Here is a 16280-nt window from a genome sequence, read left to right on the forward strand (position 1 = left end):
TCATCCCAGCGAAGGCGTCTCTAACAGGTTGCGCCGCGCAATGCACCGTTGCACGCACCCTGAGAGGCCCTGGTCTACTAACGGCTATAAGGCAAAGAGTTATAGAAATAATCTTCTTACTTTCTCGTACCGTTTTAGTTTTTAACTTCACTTGATACCGATCAACCTTTCCCTTGGCACTGACACATTAAAAAAAAAATATCGATATGACTGTATGTATCTCCTACAATGGGCATTAAAGGAAAAAAATATGTTTTACTGTCGCAGCCTTTATGTTAATCGATGGTAAGTGGAGTTCATTGTAGAAACCACCTGAGTATATTCCGATTTTTATTGGGCAGTTTTAATCTACAAGACCACGTTACAGGCCGAGAAGAACTGTAGCTTTTAGTAACAGATCTCCCAGACAGTCACTTTGAAGTGTCGGATCTGTTTCTCATTCTCTTCTAATTAGTGCTGTCCCATTGCACTTCCTCTAAAACCAGTAACCACCCCCACCAGCGGCACACAGAATTTTGAAGAAAATTAGCCTATATAATTCAAATCATTACCTATCCATACGAGATTTCAATGAGCAATCCAATATGAAGATTACCCTGACATACTGTAACGTGGTTAGCTCTGGCAGCATAGATATTTTTTCTAATCTACGCACTACTGTAGGGCCTACTTCTAAATTGACAGTTCGTAAAACACGTGAGCAATACCTTCCCTATATTGCCAGAGCTCTACTGCTGCAAGAACAGCTGATGCAATACGAACGCGTCACACGGCCCGCGTAAAATGTAATACTGCACTCAGAAAAACTAATGAATAACGTGTGAAAACAAATTCACAAAAGCTACAAAAGCATCCGGCACTAAAATGAGAATGCATTCTTAACAATAAAAATGAGTAAGTAGCTAACAAATTACTCGCAGCTAAGAGACGGCACAGGAAGGAGGTGATGGTTTACAAAGGAAACACTACCCATATCTCGAAGTCACTTTCATTGTACTTGTCTTTCTCGAACTACACTGAGACATGGTATACACAGATCAACTAGATACACTAACCAACAAACGGATGTAAATAAAACTACACTTATACTGAACTACTACACCTATAAACAACTATCACCGGACGAGTTGGCCGTGCAGTTAGGAGCGCACAGCTGTGAGGTCGCATTCGGGAGATTGTGGGTTCGAACCCCACTGTCGGTAGCCCTGAAAATGGTTTTCCGTGGTTTCCTATTTTCACACCAGACAAATGCTGGGGCTGTACCTTAATTAATGCCACGGCCGCTTCCTTCCCATTCCTAGGCCATTCCTGTCCCATCGTCGCCATAAGACCTATCTGTGTCGGTGCGACGTAAAACAAATAGCAAAAAAAGAAAAAAACAAAAAAAAAAACTATAGACTATTGTACTAAATCATGCTAATCAAAACTCTAAACTACACTATGGTAGATAGTAAGACTAGAAATAGCAATGTGAACAACAAACATTACTAAAGAAAATACAAAAGCTAAAATACGAAACACGCCGAGAGAGATAGGCTAACCACGTGGTGAATGTAGGCCTACACAATACAATAGGCAACTAGGTGTCGAGATCCCATTTAATCGATGTAAATCAGCATAAACGGCAGCTTGGGATTGGTTGGATGTCTGTGTTTTCAATCAATCAATCAATCAATCAATCAATCAATCAATCAATACTGATCTGCATTTAGGGCAGTCGCCCAGGTGGCAGATTCCCTATCTGTTGGTTTCCTAGCCTTTTTTAAAATGATTCCAAGGAAACTGAAAATTTATTGAACATATCCCTTGGTAAATTATTCCAATCCCTAACTCCCCTTCCTATAAACGAATATTTGCCCCAATTTGTCCTTTTGAATTACAACTTGATCTTCATATTGTGATCTTTCCTACTTTTAAAGACACCACTCAATCTTATTCGTCTACTAATATCATTCCACGCAATCTCTCCACTGACACCTCGGAACATACCACTTAGTCGAGCAGCTCGTCTTCTTTCTCCCAAGTCTTCCCAGCCCAAACTTTGCAACATTTTTGTAACGCTACTCTTTTGTCGGAAATCACCCAGAACAAATAGAGCTGCTTTTCTTTGGATTTTTCCCAGTTCTTGAATCAAGTAATCCTGATGAGGGTCACATACACTTGAACCACACTGTATTTCCGCGCACAACCACCAGATAGAGCCAAAATCTGCCAAAACGTCAATTTAGAAGCAATAATGTTTAGAGTATAGGGCAAGAAGCTTTCACATCCCAGTATTCATATGACATAGCGATCCTCTTTCATGGTTTAACCTTCAGCTGTATCTTACTAAGAAAATATGCTGTACTTGTTTTACAGTGCATGCACTACAGAATGTTCTGGAAGTTCTTATAATTATTCATTGCTGATGCAGAACAATATTGTTGGTAGGATTATAAACTATGCACTATTAAATTTCTACCAGTTTAATACATCACTACTCCACATTTTCAATACAAAGCTGCAATTACATAAATAATAATTATAATTTATCATAAATTTAGTACAATTGTATTTCAAATGAATACCATGTTATTTATCGTCGTAATACCTAGATGCTGTATTATATTCCACAATATTTTTCCAGTACTCACCTCCTCCTCTGCCAGCCACGCTATACTGGTACACATGTAAAGTGTATAGCAGATGAGAGTCCTTCCCTTCAACTTGTCCGAGACTCCGAGTGTTGAGTGCAGCATCAAGGTAGAAGGCAGCCTTTTCAGCCGAAGGAACACGAAGTTCACTCTGATTCTGAAGTTGTGTGCCAAACAGAGGGTCATCTCGCAGGTACACGCCTGGAGACTGCTCGGAATCTGAAAGAAAGGTTAACTCTGTTGATAGTCCGGAAATGTAGCCTAACCATTTAAAAAAGCAGACATGCCAACTTGTAAAAGTAAATAACGGGAGATTTTTTCAGGAGATTTTTTGCTGCATATCCCGACATGTTACGACACATCACTGATGGCGTAACTTTGAAGAATATTTAACACATTATACTACTCAATTACGTAATTTCTCTTATTAATTACTTTATAAATACTCCATGTATCTGAGCTTCAGACCACGACTCTTCATTGTAACTGCCTTAGGCCTCTTCATACGTACATTTGTGAACTAGATTTATGCTCGAAGCACTGACCTTGTTGAACGGGTTTTAAGATTTAATTTTCTTCAGAATTCTATTTCGGGAGGCTTTGATATGAACTGAGATTTTGTCCTTGAAAATATGCTAAATAATAGCTCCACGGTCGGCATTGTTATGTGGAAACGATAAAATAAAAAGCATTACGTCAGAGATTCCGTCGTATTTAAGAACACCACCAGCTGATTGCAACTGTCTTGCCAGTGCCTACTTAACATCAATTCTCTCCATCTTTTAAAGAACAAGGAAAAAACCTGGATTTTCTAAAATTACAGGAATACTAAATCTGTTCTCAAAATCGGGAGATAAGTCTCTGCGATCAGGAGAGAAGGAGGAAGAGCAAAAAGTAGAGAGCCTCCCGCTTAAATCGAGGGAGTTGGCACGTCTGCAAAAAATTGTAATGCGGTTTCACACAAATAATTCGTAAAAGAATAATCTTCACCACAGGTTTGTCATAGGTGATTTATTGGTACGAGACTAATTAGAATATGTGACATTTATTTCCTAACAACTAATTAACAATAATTTAGTCACTCAGTATATTTTGTATTACACTAAGTTTCCCCCTATAGTAAGGCTTAATGTCCAGAGATAGCCCAGTATGTTTCCTTCTATCTTAAATTGTTCGTAATATTCAAAATGTGATTTTACTGATAATACTTCGGACTTTGAAACTCGACATTTCCTGTAGAAGCTATGGAGACACAGCACATTATTGTGGAAAAGAAAACGTTAAAAACATATTGAAAATGAAAACCTACAACCTGTTTTCCAGTCATTGACGGGTCAGGGATGTAATGAATGAAACATATACAGTATAGGCTGTTATTACAATGGGGTCGCCACTCACAAGATGATTTCTTAATGACTGATAAATGCTATGAAATCATAGAGGAGAGTGTTACTGGAATGAAGGATGACAGGGAAAGCCGGAGTACCCGGAGAAAAACCTGTCCTGTCCCGCCTCCGCTTTGTCCAGCACAAAACTCACATGGAGTCACCGGGATTTGAACCACAGTATCCAGCGGTGAGAGGCCGACGCGCTGCCGTCTGAGCCACGGAGGCTCTTTTAAAAACATGTTATGAAAGATAATTCAATTTATACATATGTATTTGGTGTTTCAACGTCACCCCCGCGGTATAGGGATACCGTGCCTGCTTTTTACCCGAAGGCCCCGGGCTCGATTCCCGGCCAAGTCAGAGATTTTTACCTGGATCTGAGGTCTGGTTCGAGGTCCGCTCAGCCTACGTAATTATAATTGAGGCGCTATCTGACGGTGAGATGGCGGCCCCGGTCTGAAAAGCCAAGAATAACGACCGAGAGGAATCGCCGTGCTGACCATACGACAACTCGAAATCTGTAGGCCTTCGGGCTAAGCAGCGATCGCTTGGTAGGTCATGGCCATTCGGAGCTGTTGACCAATGGGGTTTAACGTCGCACTAACACATCGAAAGTTTCCAGCGAAGCAAGGGTGGAGAAGGGCTGGGATTGGGGAGGTAGGTGTGACAATGAGAAACCATGGAAAACCATCTCCATGGCTGCCGACGGTTGGATTCGAACCCACCATTTCCCGAATGTAAGCTCACAACTATGCAACACTATCAGGGCAGCCAACTAGGTCGGTAATAAACTGATCTAAATTGATTGATTGTGAATTGTTTGTACTGTATACGGCAACATTCTGTAATTGTGAGATAATAATCATTTTGTGTGGCTATTTCTAGCCGAGTGCAGCCCTTTTAAGGCAGACCCTCCGATGAGGGTGGGTGACATCTGCCATGTGTAGGTAACTGCGTGTTACTGTGGTGGAGTATCAGTGGCGTGTACTGAGGGCTATCAAGGCTATCAGTGAAGCCCAAACCTCAAATGCGAACGATGGAAATCTAAAGCACATTATAATGTAAGCATCTGACACATTGTTCATTTACAGACCTTGAAAGCAATGAGAAAAAACGCCGCACATATTACTGAGAACAAGGCTTCGGAGACTGATACTGCACCCCAGACTGTCGTCCCTCTCCCCTCCACACGCTGCACGCGGCTTGCTGCTGTATGGCTGAGAGGTGCGCGGACCGGGGAGGATAGGTTTGCTAGGCTTCGGTCCGTCAGATCGCCACTGCTAACTATCAACCATGCGTTACTCATCGTATTTACTTCCTCACTTCATCCTTCTGACTTAATTATATAGATAACAGAGTGCTGGTATTTCACCCCCGTTTACTCTTTGTAGAAAGACACTGCAGGGCTGCTGTTATAGGAGAGTAATATAGTTTTATTTTTATATGGGAAGATCTGCTAAAATGAAATGCAATCGTTCAGGTTTAGTGTTCTCTTTTGTTGGTTGGAATCGAACCCATGATCATGGGTCAGACACCACCACTGATCTCCTGAGGAAGCCAATTAACCAGTGAACGATGGGTACGACCGCTGTAAAATTCAACATTTTTATTTAATAATAATAATAATAATAATAATAATAATAATAATAATGGTGCATGGCATCTGTATAGGTTTGGTGGTGACCTAATGAAGATAAAATGAATGATGAAGACGTCATAAACACGCAGTCCCTAAGCCAGGAGAATTAACAGTATGAGGGGGATGATTCTGAAAATTGAACTGGGGCCATCGGACCAAAGGCAAGTATTTTATCCATTTAACCACAAAGCGGGACTTTAATTTGCTAAATTTCAGGCTACTATCTCGACTGATCAGGTGTTGAGTATTGGCAATGGCAGAGGCCAGGGCAATAGCTTGTGAAGCAGCTTTGACAACACAGCAGGCTTCTCCGTTGGCTATCGGCTGCAGCTCAAAACGCTTAAGGCTTGACGTTCACTAAACCAACTATCGATGAGGGGTAACCTAAGTCTAGTGGTAGCCATCGTCTTGATCCCAGCATACGCCACTGTGGAGGATAGTGTTATGTGTTGTATGCGAGTTGCAGGGATGTTGTGGACAGCACAAACACCCAGCTCCCGGGCCACTGGAATTAATCAATGCAGGTTTAAATCCCCGACCCGGCCGGGAATCGAACCCGGTACTCTATGAACCGAAGGCCAGTATGCTGACCATTCATCCAACGAGTCGGACAATTGTCAGATGAATCGATAACTATTACGAATTGTATTTGTGGGATGAAACGTGTAATTGTGAGATGAATCGTAACTATTACGAATTGTATTTATGGGATGAAATGTAATTGTTACGAATTGTAATGTTGTGCTGAATTATAATTGTGACAAATAAATTGTGGCCATTTCCCTGGATCCAATTTGAAAAAATCGTGTCCATCTAGGCTACATATTTTCACCCAGTATTTCTTGGTGGTAAAAAGAAACCCAATTAGACTACCTTTACTAAGGGTAGAAACTAATTCAAATAAAGAGTGCAGTTAGGCACAATAGTAAACTCCAAGTCTGAATTAAATAACTTTCGATGTGTGAACTTTTTAATATTCTCTCAAGAATTCCTGCTGTGTGCACTTTAATAGCAGAGAGTTATGAACGGATGATTTAACCTGACATTTTCTTGTATGACAGAGGTCTATGCATACAGGACTGAAACCACATTATCACCTCTCTTCACTTTTATACCGATGAGTTACAAATAATGACCACCACCCTAATATGAGTTGATCCTCCACGTGGTTTTAAAACCATTGGGATAATTTTACTCATGGACTCCAGGTATGTCTAAATGAATGAAGAAATGTTTAGGGCTGTAGGTTACCAGGATGTGTTTGAAGTATGTGGACCTGTGACGCAACAAATATTTCCCATTATACAGACAGAGATGAAAAAATTGCACCTGAATAGCTAGACATTTTCTTGAATGTGGAATATCTTTAAATAGTATCCGTCACTTGAGGAATGAGCTTCATCAGAGATCTTTTGATAGTTGGTGGCATCTTCCTCATACAGGCAAGAGGGTAGAACTGTATGAAGACTATTCCATGGCTAGTTCGTGGATGACCGAGCGAGTTGGCCGTGCGCGTAGAGGCGCGCGGCTGTGAGCTTGCATCCGGGAGATAGTAGGTTCGAATCCCACTATCGGCAGTCCTGAAAATGGTTTTCCGTGGTTTCCCATTTTCACACCAGGCAAATGCTGGGGCTGTACCTTAATTAAGGCCACGGCCGCTTCCTTCCAACTCCTACGCCTTTCCTATCCCATCGTCGCCATAAGACCTATCTGTGTCGGTGCGACGTAAAGCCCCTAGCAAAAAAAAAAAAAAAAGAAGTTCCTGGATGAGTGAAAACAGAGACCTTTCGTATTCCAATGATTCTAATGTGATTAAAATTACTTGCAACACATCGGCAGTGAAAGTAGTTCCGAGGCAGTCACTAAACACCATCCAATGGCGCTGTGCGGGGTGTGAAGAAGCGGAGACACATTTAGGAAGAGTTATAAAAAATAATACTCGACATCACAACTTTCGTTCTTACACCGTGACTGCTCTACAGCAAGTTCAGGAAAGTCTAAAAAGAACTTCACTGCATTTCGGAAGAGGGTTCAACTAAGCGTTGGGATATTGTTGCCATTAACCCGCAAGGAGAAAAAAATATCATCCAATGGTTCTCACAACAAGCTTTGAGAAGAGCACACAGTAGACGCCACTGGTGGACCAAGAGAGGAAAGCTGCTTACTGCCTTTGTCTCCCTCACATATGTGAAAGCTACAATACCATTGGATACACATGGGAAGTGAAGACTCTTCTCTTGGGAGCCAGCGGAATCTCCTTTAAAGGCAAGCTGCTTTCCCAAGAAGCTACGATCCACTCTGGCGGGTGTACAATATTCACCCATAATGATTCTTTTTCCATTTTAACTATGCATTAGCATTTCTGTAAGTCGTATTTCAGTATATACGTTCTTCTTAACATGCTTATGTTTTTGGGCTGGGGGTCTATCTAGAATTAGCCTCATCAATTATTATTCGACACCATTGTAACCATAGCAACCACTGTTCGTCCATGTATACTAAATCAGTAGCGTCAACTTCTCACCGTGCGCTTTCTTTATGTAACTAAGAGCTTGAGAACATCTCGTATCAAATAAACCCCGCTCTACTGCTCTGTCCAGGATTCAAATACTTGAACTGGCCGGAAAACGAATCCTGGGCCTAGGAATGAGAGAGCCACGCTAACTCTACAGCACAGGGTGTCTGTTATTATTATTATTATTATTATTATTATTATTATTATTATTATTATTATTATTTCAGATATGTCTCTTTATCTCTCCTATGGGTATACAGGATGTTTCAAAAATAGAGGGCATTATTTCAGGTATTTGTTATATGAAGAGAACGAAAATAGTTCATTACATGTGTCCGGGAATGCTTCATATCCGAGTTATGGCCTTCACAACACTGAACTTAACCGGAAAGTTTTTCTTTCCGCAGGTCGTTGCCGTGAAAGGAGACATTAAGAGGACATTCTGACGGTTCATTCCGAGGCGCAGGTTACATTCAGTGTTGTGTTTTGCGTTCGTCTGTGCTTCATGTACTCAACTCAGCATCTGGCAGAGATGCACTTTATGTACGGTAAGGCGGACGCAATGTTGCGCTGGCTCGTCGTTTGCACCAGGAGAGGTACCCAAATCGACGATGTCCAAATCGGAGGATATTTGTACGTCTCTATAGCCGTCTGTGCGAGCATGAAGAATTTCACTCTCATGGTTTGGGGAGGGGACGACCACGATCTACAACTCCAGCTGTCGAGGAGGAGATTCTGGACGTTGTGGACACGATACCTTCTATCAGCACACGAAGGATAGCTTTGCAAGTGAATGTTCCTCATACGACTGTCTGAAGACTGTTGAAAGAGTATCAGTTGTATCCTTATCATTTGCAACTTGTACAGGCCCTGTCACCAGCAGATTAACCTGCACGAGTTAGGTTCTGTCAGTGGTTCTTGCAGCAGTTTGGTGCAAATCCGAACTTTCCTGCCTTAGTATCATTTACGGATGAAACATGGTTCACACGAGATGGCATTACTAAGTTCCACAATCAGCATGTATGGACACATAAAAACTCACATCCAACTGTCCAATCTCATCGCCAGGTGCGGTTCTCCATCAACATGTTGGCCGGTATCATTGGTGATCAATTACTTGGACCCCATGTACTTGTAAACAGACTTACGGGGCAGGCGTACACAAACTTCCTGGAAAACGCAATACATCATATTTATGACGACACTACACTGATCTGTCGTCAACACGCTAACTTCATGCATGATGGCGCTCCTGCACACTTCAGTTATACGGCTCGCCGGTACTTGGAACGAATGTTTCCTGATCGATGGATGGGTAGATGTGGCCCGATTGCTTGGCCTCCACGCTCACCTGATTCGAACCCTCTCGATTTCTTCTTGTGGGGCCATTTAAAACATTGCTGTATTCGTCTCCGGTGCCTGATATGGCAACTCTTCGGAATCGAATTGTGACATCGTGTGAGGACAGACGCAATACTCCTGGAGTTTGGAATCGTGTTCGGAGGTCAATGAGACATCGATGTAAGGCCTGTATTCAAGCAGGAGGTGGACATTTTGAAGATCTTCTGTAATGACAACGACCTGCGGAAGAAAATCGTTCCGATGAAGTTCAGTGTTGTGAAGGTCATAACTCGGAAATAAAGCATTTCCGGACACATGTTGTAATGAACTATATAGATTGTCTATATATAACAAATACTGTACGTACCTAAAATGATGCCCCATATTTTTGAAACACTCTGTATATATATATATATATATATATATATATATATATATATATGGCTTGTAGTGCCGGGAGTGTCCGAGGACATGTTCGGCTCGCCAGGTACAGGTCTTTCGATTTGACTCCCCTAGGCAACCTGCGCGTCCTGATAAGGATGAAATGATGATGAAGACGACACATACACCCAACCCCCGTGCCAGAGAAATTAACCAATGATGGTTAAAATTCCCGACCCTGCTGGGAATCGAACCCGGGTCCCCCGTGTCCAAAGGCCAGCGCACTCACCATTTAGCTATGGAGCCGAACTCTCCTATGGGTGAAGTCAAAGGATGCACTATCTACACCGCCTGCATTTCGTAACAGGCTATTAAGAAGGGAACAAGCAAAGAGCCAGTACTCGCTCTTTTGTCTTGTACGAAACCGAAAATTTACCTACGATTCAATGTTTTTTCATGCAGTGGAGAAAATATACGAGTGAGAAGATTTCTGTGTCGCACATGTGGAGCTAGCCCTATTTTGTGGCTGGATGCCCTTCCTGACGCTGACACTATGTGAATGCAGGTGTTCACTATTGCATGTTTCTCTCCCGGCTGGTGGTGTGATGTTGAAGAGGAATGAGCTGTGATAAACAGAACAATCCGGTCTCCGAGCCGTAGGAATTAACCATATACGGTTAAAATCTCCGCTACGGCTGGGAATCGAAGCCGGGTCCCTTTGAAATGGGGGCTAGTAGGCTGACCATTCACCCACCGACGCAGACTTGTTGCAAAATTCCTACACTCTATACGTATTTAATGAATTGGTTGATATCAGGAATATTTGGCGGCCAGGATGGAGCGCCAAGCTTCTTTCATGCTCCTTAAATATTTGTTTTTTAAATTTGCAAGTTGCGTTACGTCGTACCGACACAGATAGGTCTTATGGCGACGATGGGACAGGAAAGGGCTAGGAGAGGGAAGGAAGCGTCCGTGGCCTTAATTAAGGTACAGACCCAGCATCTGCCTAGTGTGAAAATGGGAAACCACGGAAAACCATCTTCAGGGCTGCCGACAGGAGGATTCGAACCCACTATCTCCCGAATACTGGATACTGGCCGCATTTAAGCGACTGACTTATCGATCTCGGTCTTAAATAATTATCAAACAACCTCTGCAATGTAGAGGTTTGAACAATTCTGCTGAAAGATTCCACTTCCATGTCAAAGACTGTAATCAACCTGCTTTCAAGGATGCTTTGGAATGTGAAATGCGACAATATACTGTGCAAACAAATAATATTTGAGCGGAAATACAATTTCTATATTCCAGTAATGTGAAAATCTAAAAATTCTGATTTGCGTCTGATACTAAAATCCTTGACAAACTTTGGTTTTAACTTATATTATGAACTGTATCGAAACCAAATTTCAGGTGAAATTTGTGACATAAGAGACTTTTTATTCTTCTATGTAACAAAACAGCACAAAGTACAGGAACTTTGAAAGCAAATTAACCAGGCCCTGAAAATGTATAAGAAGGTTAATATTTAATGATAGCCTCTGAACACTTAGATATGATGGATCTAAACTGTAGTATATGTCCAGCTCTGCCAAACCATGCGCATCATAACCGGTACACTTCGTGTTACACATGTCCAGTGGTTACCGGTGCTTAGTAATATACTACCTCCACATGTCAAAAGACAGAAAGTTCTATCTTGCCTTTGGTCTAATAAGGCACTACTAATTCAGGAAGATGTCAAACAGCAAAGCACACGTCTTGAACATCGACAAGCTGCTTGGAAGACTTCCATGCAAATAACATCCACCTACTTCAACTCCACCATCAACTGGTTAAAAGAGTGGCCCCTCTCTCCACCAGGAGGAATAGTGGATATTAATAATCTGTCCACAAACTGGAGTAGGGTAAATCGCATCAGATGTCGAATGGGTAGAACATCATCTACTCTACACAACTGGGCATGGTCAGATTCTCCTTGTTGTTACTGTGGGGGGTTTCAGCAGACAGTGAGGCATATCGTACAAGAATCCTCATTTCGAGCTTTCTCAGGCAACATAGAAGACCTCACCAACACCCGAGGCAGTGGTGTGGATAAGTGGACTGCATATTTACCTGTACGTCAGCCTGCATTGCAGACACTTACTGTGCAAATACATTTCTATATGGGTTGTTTAACTGGATTAATTAAAAATTATCTTTCAAAGTTGTTGCTTTGTTTGTTATATTTCACATTAACTGTACAATTAGTTTGCAATAGATTCTCATATATACATCATACGCCAAATAAGAACTGTAACATTTGTGAACTTCTGACGACATTACCACAAATTTGTGTACCGAATTTACAGTGGATCAAGGTTCTATTATTTTGTAAACACAGAAAACATACATACCTCCGTTTGTTTTAAGTGTAAGCATATCAATCTTTTCTCTATAAATAAAGGCGTTAGCAAAACGTTTGTAAGAATGTTTTTATTGGTTAACCTTCACATACAGGTAAACATGACTAAGAATATTGCGTCATTAAGAAATAAATATAAAAACAAAACTCATTTTGTAACTATCCATTAAAAATGAAGTGTTAAGAGATATAAACAACATAAACTAGGCATATAACCCCCCCCCCAATACTCTGTTCGAAATCATCAATGCTGTTATTGAAAAAAACAATGATACGAACAACCAGCAGCTGACAATATATTTCAATTATGACGACTGTAATGAATTTTTAACACGAGTCACAAATGGGGAAAATTAATTGGATTGCATACCAGCACAACTGTCACGGATTGTGAGAATTAAATGAAATGGATGGAATGTAAGGGCACAAGCTAATCCCAGTCAGTGATTCCCGAGGTCAGTTTATTTTTCCGTTGTAGCTCAGGCAATAGAGTTCTCTTGACGGATAAGCTTTTATTTTGGATGATTTAATTGGTTAATTTTAAGGCACCTTTTCCGAGTGTGGAGATTTTCCCGTGTCAACATTTACAGGAGGATGTCATCTGTAAAGAGAAAGTGATGACTGCCGAACAGATGCGGAAATAGCAGCGTGGAATAGCAGAAGGTTGAGTTAGGAATGGTTGTGGAAGTAAGGAGAGATTGAAGAAATTTACTAAGAAAATGAATTTAGTAAACAAGTCAGCTAAGAACAATGTGATGGCAAACATATTGACAGTCATATGAATTTTAGAGTAAAATGGGAGAGAGTGTATAGGTACTTTAAGGAAAAAACAGGTTCCAGGAAGAACATTCCAGGGATCATTAATGAACAAGGGGAGTGCATATGTCAGGACTTAGAGAAGGCAGAACTAATTTGCATTAATAATAACACCCTTTCTTTCTGTGTACGAATAGTCAGTCTGTCTTGTGTTAAGCATCATTTCATGCATAATTAGCTGGCATCCTTTATCTTCCTCTCGGGCTGTTGTTTTTCAGTTATAATCTTCATCCACACCACTGTAACACGAGTAATAATGTGTCTACATCGCAGGACAGAAAAAAAGAGCAGATGGTGGCGATTATTGTTTTAAGAGGAAGTACAACTGGGCAACCATCCTCTATTAACATTAATCAGAGGGAAAAAACTTGAAGGGATCCGACACTTCGAAAGATAAAGGTATCGGTCAAAGAAAGACAAGGGCCTCGAAGTACGTGAAAATGGCAGGCTCCCCAGGCCTCTACATGTAATACCGTCGGAGTCGGAAAAGAAGAAGCGTTCACCAAGGGAGGTCAGATAGGATAGATGAAAGTGAGGAACCAGGCACTGGCAAGTGGAAGCATGCGAACGTGATTCTGGTGCTAGCATCACTCAACGTGACTGGTGCTGCAACAGTGCTAAGGCCCTCGTGGTCGCCAGCCCACAGGCTGGGGATACCATGGATGCATACTACGAGCCCCACACACAGGAGGAAGGAAAAAGAACAATCTCGCTATGGCAAAAGACTACGTTCATTAACATACAACAATATGTCCTTATCTGTTGTACTTAGCGCATCGAATTTGTTCTGCTCCCAAGCGCTTTTTAATGAACCAGGACGTACGAGTCTTGTTCAATGAAAATAACGGAACTGCCTCTGTGGATCAGCGGTAGAGTGTCGGCCTCCGGATCCCAAGATAGCGGGTTCAAACCCGGCAGAGGTAGTCGGATTTTTGAAGGGCGGAATAAAGTCCATTCGACACTCCATGTCGTACGATGTCGGCATGTAAAAGATCTCTGGTGACACATTTGGTGTTTACCCGACAAAATTAATTAAATCTCAGCCATAGACGCCCAATAGAGTTTCGGTTTACTCGGTCTGCCATCTAGTGGGGGCCTAGGGTAAAACGGAACGTCGAAATTGACGAGCAGACAGCCAGATGGCGTCAAATTGAAATGTCTGCACACGGTAGCTGAGGCCATACGATTATTATTATTATTATTATTATTATTATTATTATTATTATTATTATTATTATTATTATTATTATTAACGGAACTTCGAAAATCCTGTGCAAATCCGAAGTCTAGCGGTTTCGAGCAAATGGCGCTGTGGAACTCAGTGGTACATTTTCTAAATAGCTGGCCACCTGCCGCGCATTTCTAAAACAAAGTCTATTAAAACAAGAGTTTTCTCTTTACATAGCTCAGACTTGAAAAATAATGGTGTTTCTGTATCGGTCGTGTCCACAGTAACGAGGAAATACACTTGTTAATTTCCCGTCATGTCAGTCTGTATGTATGTACTGTACATTTTGTTTGTATGTATGTATGTATGTATGTATGTATGTATGTATGTATGCACCGGCATCACGAGAAAATGGATGAAGGGAATTCAATGAAAATCGGTATGTAAAGTTGGAGAACGATGCACTACAATCTAGGCTATAAATAACTTTATTCACTCTGAGAGAAATGGTAGTTTAGGGGAAGGCCTTAATTTAATTCTCAAATATTTATGTTATGAATGGTCCTATCGATAAATACTACATAGCTAATATTATACAGGATTAAATGTACGAGCATTTATGCCTTATACATGTTTACCGTACCGGCTATGATAACAGAGGTATTCGTGAATTTCGATTTTTATTGCCAAGTCCATATCAAGGCCGAACTACGAGAAAATGGGTGAACAGAATTTAATGAAGATCGGTATGTAAAGCCTGGGAGTAATGTGCTACAGTCTAGGACATAAATAATTTGTATTCACAATGGATGAAATTGTAGTTTATTTTTTTAAATTCCTAGAATGTGTTATTGGTTATTTGCCGTAACAAAAGTTACTGGTGATGGTTTTTGTCATGATTGTCTTAGGGTGTAAAACCGCGAGGTCAGCGGTCTGTTTCGGCAGGGAAAAATGTGAAAATTATAAAAAATATGAGAAAAATCGTAAAGGAACGATGCTTGTTGAATGAGACATGAAGGAAGGAAGGACTGCCTTCACATTAGATGCTCTAATATCCCACAGTGGGAAGAAAACTAAATGTGAAGGTCTACAATATCGAAAACTCATAAAACTGATCAAAAATAACATTACATTGAAAATGTTATTTTTGTGATGTGATTTGTCTCGTCTGCTGCCGTTCATCTCCGATAGATGGGATGACTGCTGTGTCCCGAGTATAACAGCCTGTCTGAATATCGGAAGAAAGTAACTGGGGAGTTAGAGAACTTTGCACATTCTACATGATCGTCGCGTCAACGACGCGTACTTAAGCTAGTAGGCTATATTTTGAGATTGTTGAGGTGTCTGAATACTATGAGCAGCCTATCCACAACATTCGCTTCTGATTCAAACCGGGGAGAACGTTTATAGAGACACAAGGTGGTGAGGGAGAAATTCTCCAAACTACCTGAAGATCAAATAAATCACCGCAAGTATTATCCCAAATTCTTGGGATGTTTGAGAAAAAATATCAGGAAGGAAAGATCAGACTTGTGAATTAACAACTCCTGGAACCTTCACCATGACAACGCATCAGCTCACTTATCACTGTGTTTTCACATCCAACCTACTCACCTGACATAGCCTCGGGAGAGTTTTACCTATTCTCGAAACTGAAATTCACTTTGGAAGGACAACAATTACAATCAAATAGAAATATTGAAGTGGAACAGCAGGAGGAAGAGCGTGGAGTGACTCTAATTGCCTCCCAGGACTGCTTCTAATAAGTAAGAGCGGTAATGAGATCGTTATATTAATGGAGTAGAAGAGAACGTCAAAAGAGACAAAGCTAACTAGGATGCAGGTAAGCCCACTAAACAGTTACTTTGAACAGTTCATTTTTTAACGTGCTACAACACGCAGTCGTTGAATATGTATTTAGCGTGTGGATTTCAGTGACGTGAGTGTCCGAGGCAATTTTCGGCTCGCCTGGTATAGGTCTTTCTATTTGACTGT

The 16280-nt window shown here is 41.1% G+C and overlaps 1 protein-coding gene across 1 annotated transcript in view; it reads right to left on the reverse strand.

Annotated features, from left to right (window-relative positions):
* Nucleotides 1-16280, reverse strand: part of LOC136880859 (kinesin-like protein CG14535) — a 352948-nt gene that overhangs the window by 38470 nt on the left and 298198 nt on the right. Inside the window, exon 6 of the mRNA XM_068229150.1 lies at nt 2634-2852. Coding sequence (XP_068085251.1) covers nt 2634-2852 — 219 coding nt within the window. The remainder of the gene's footprint in view (nt 1-2633; nt 2853-16280) is intronic.

This window comes from Anabrus simplex, chromosome 9 (assembly GCF_040414725.1).
Source record: "Anabrus simplex isolate iqAnaSimp1 chromosome 9, ASM4041472v1, whole genome shotgun sequence".
In the NCBI taxonomy this organism is placed as follows: domain Eukaryota; kingdom Metazoa; phylum Arthropoda; class Insecta; order Orthoptera; family Tettigoniidae; genus Anabrus; species Anabrus simplex.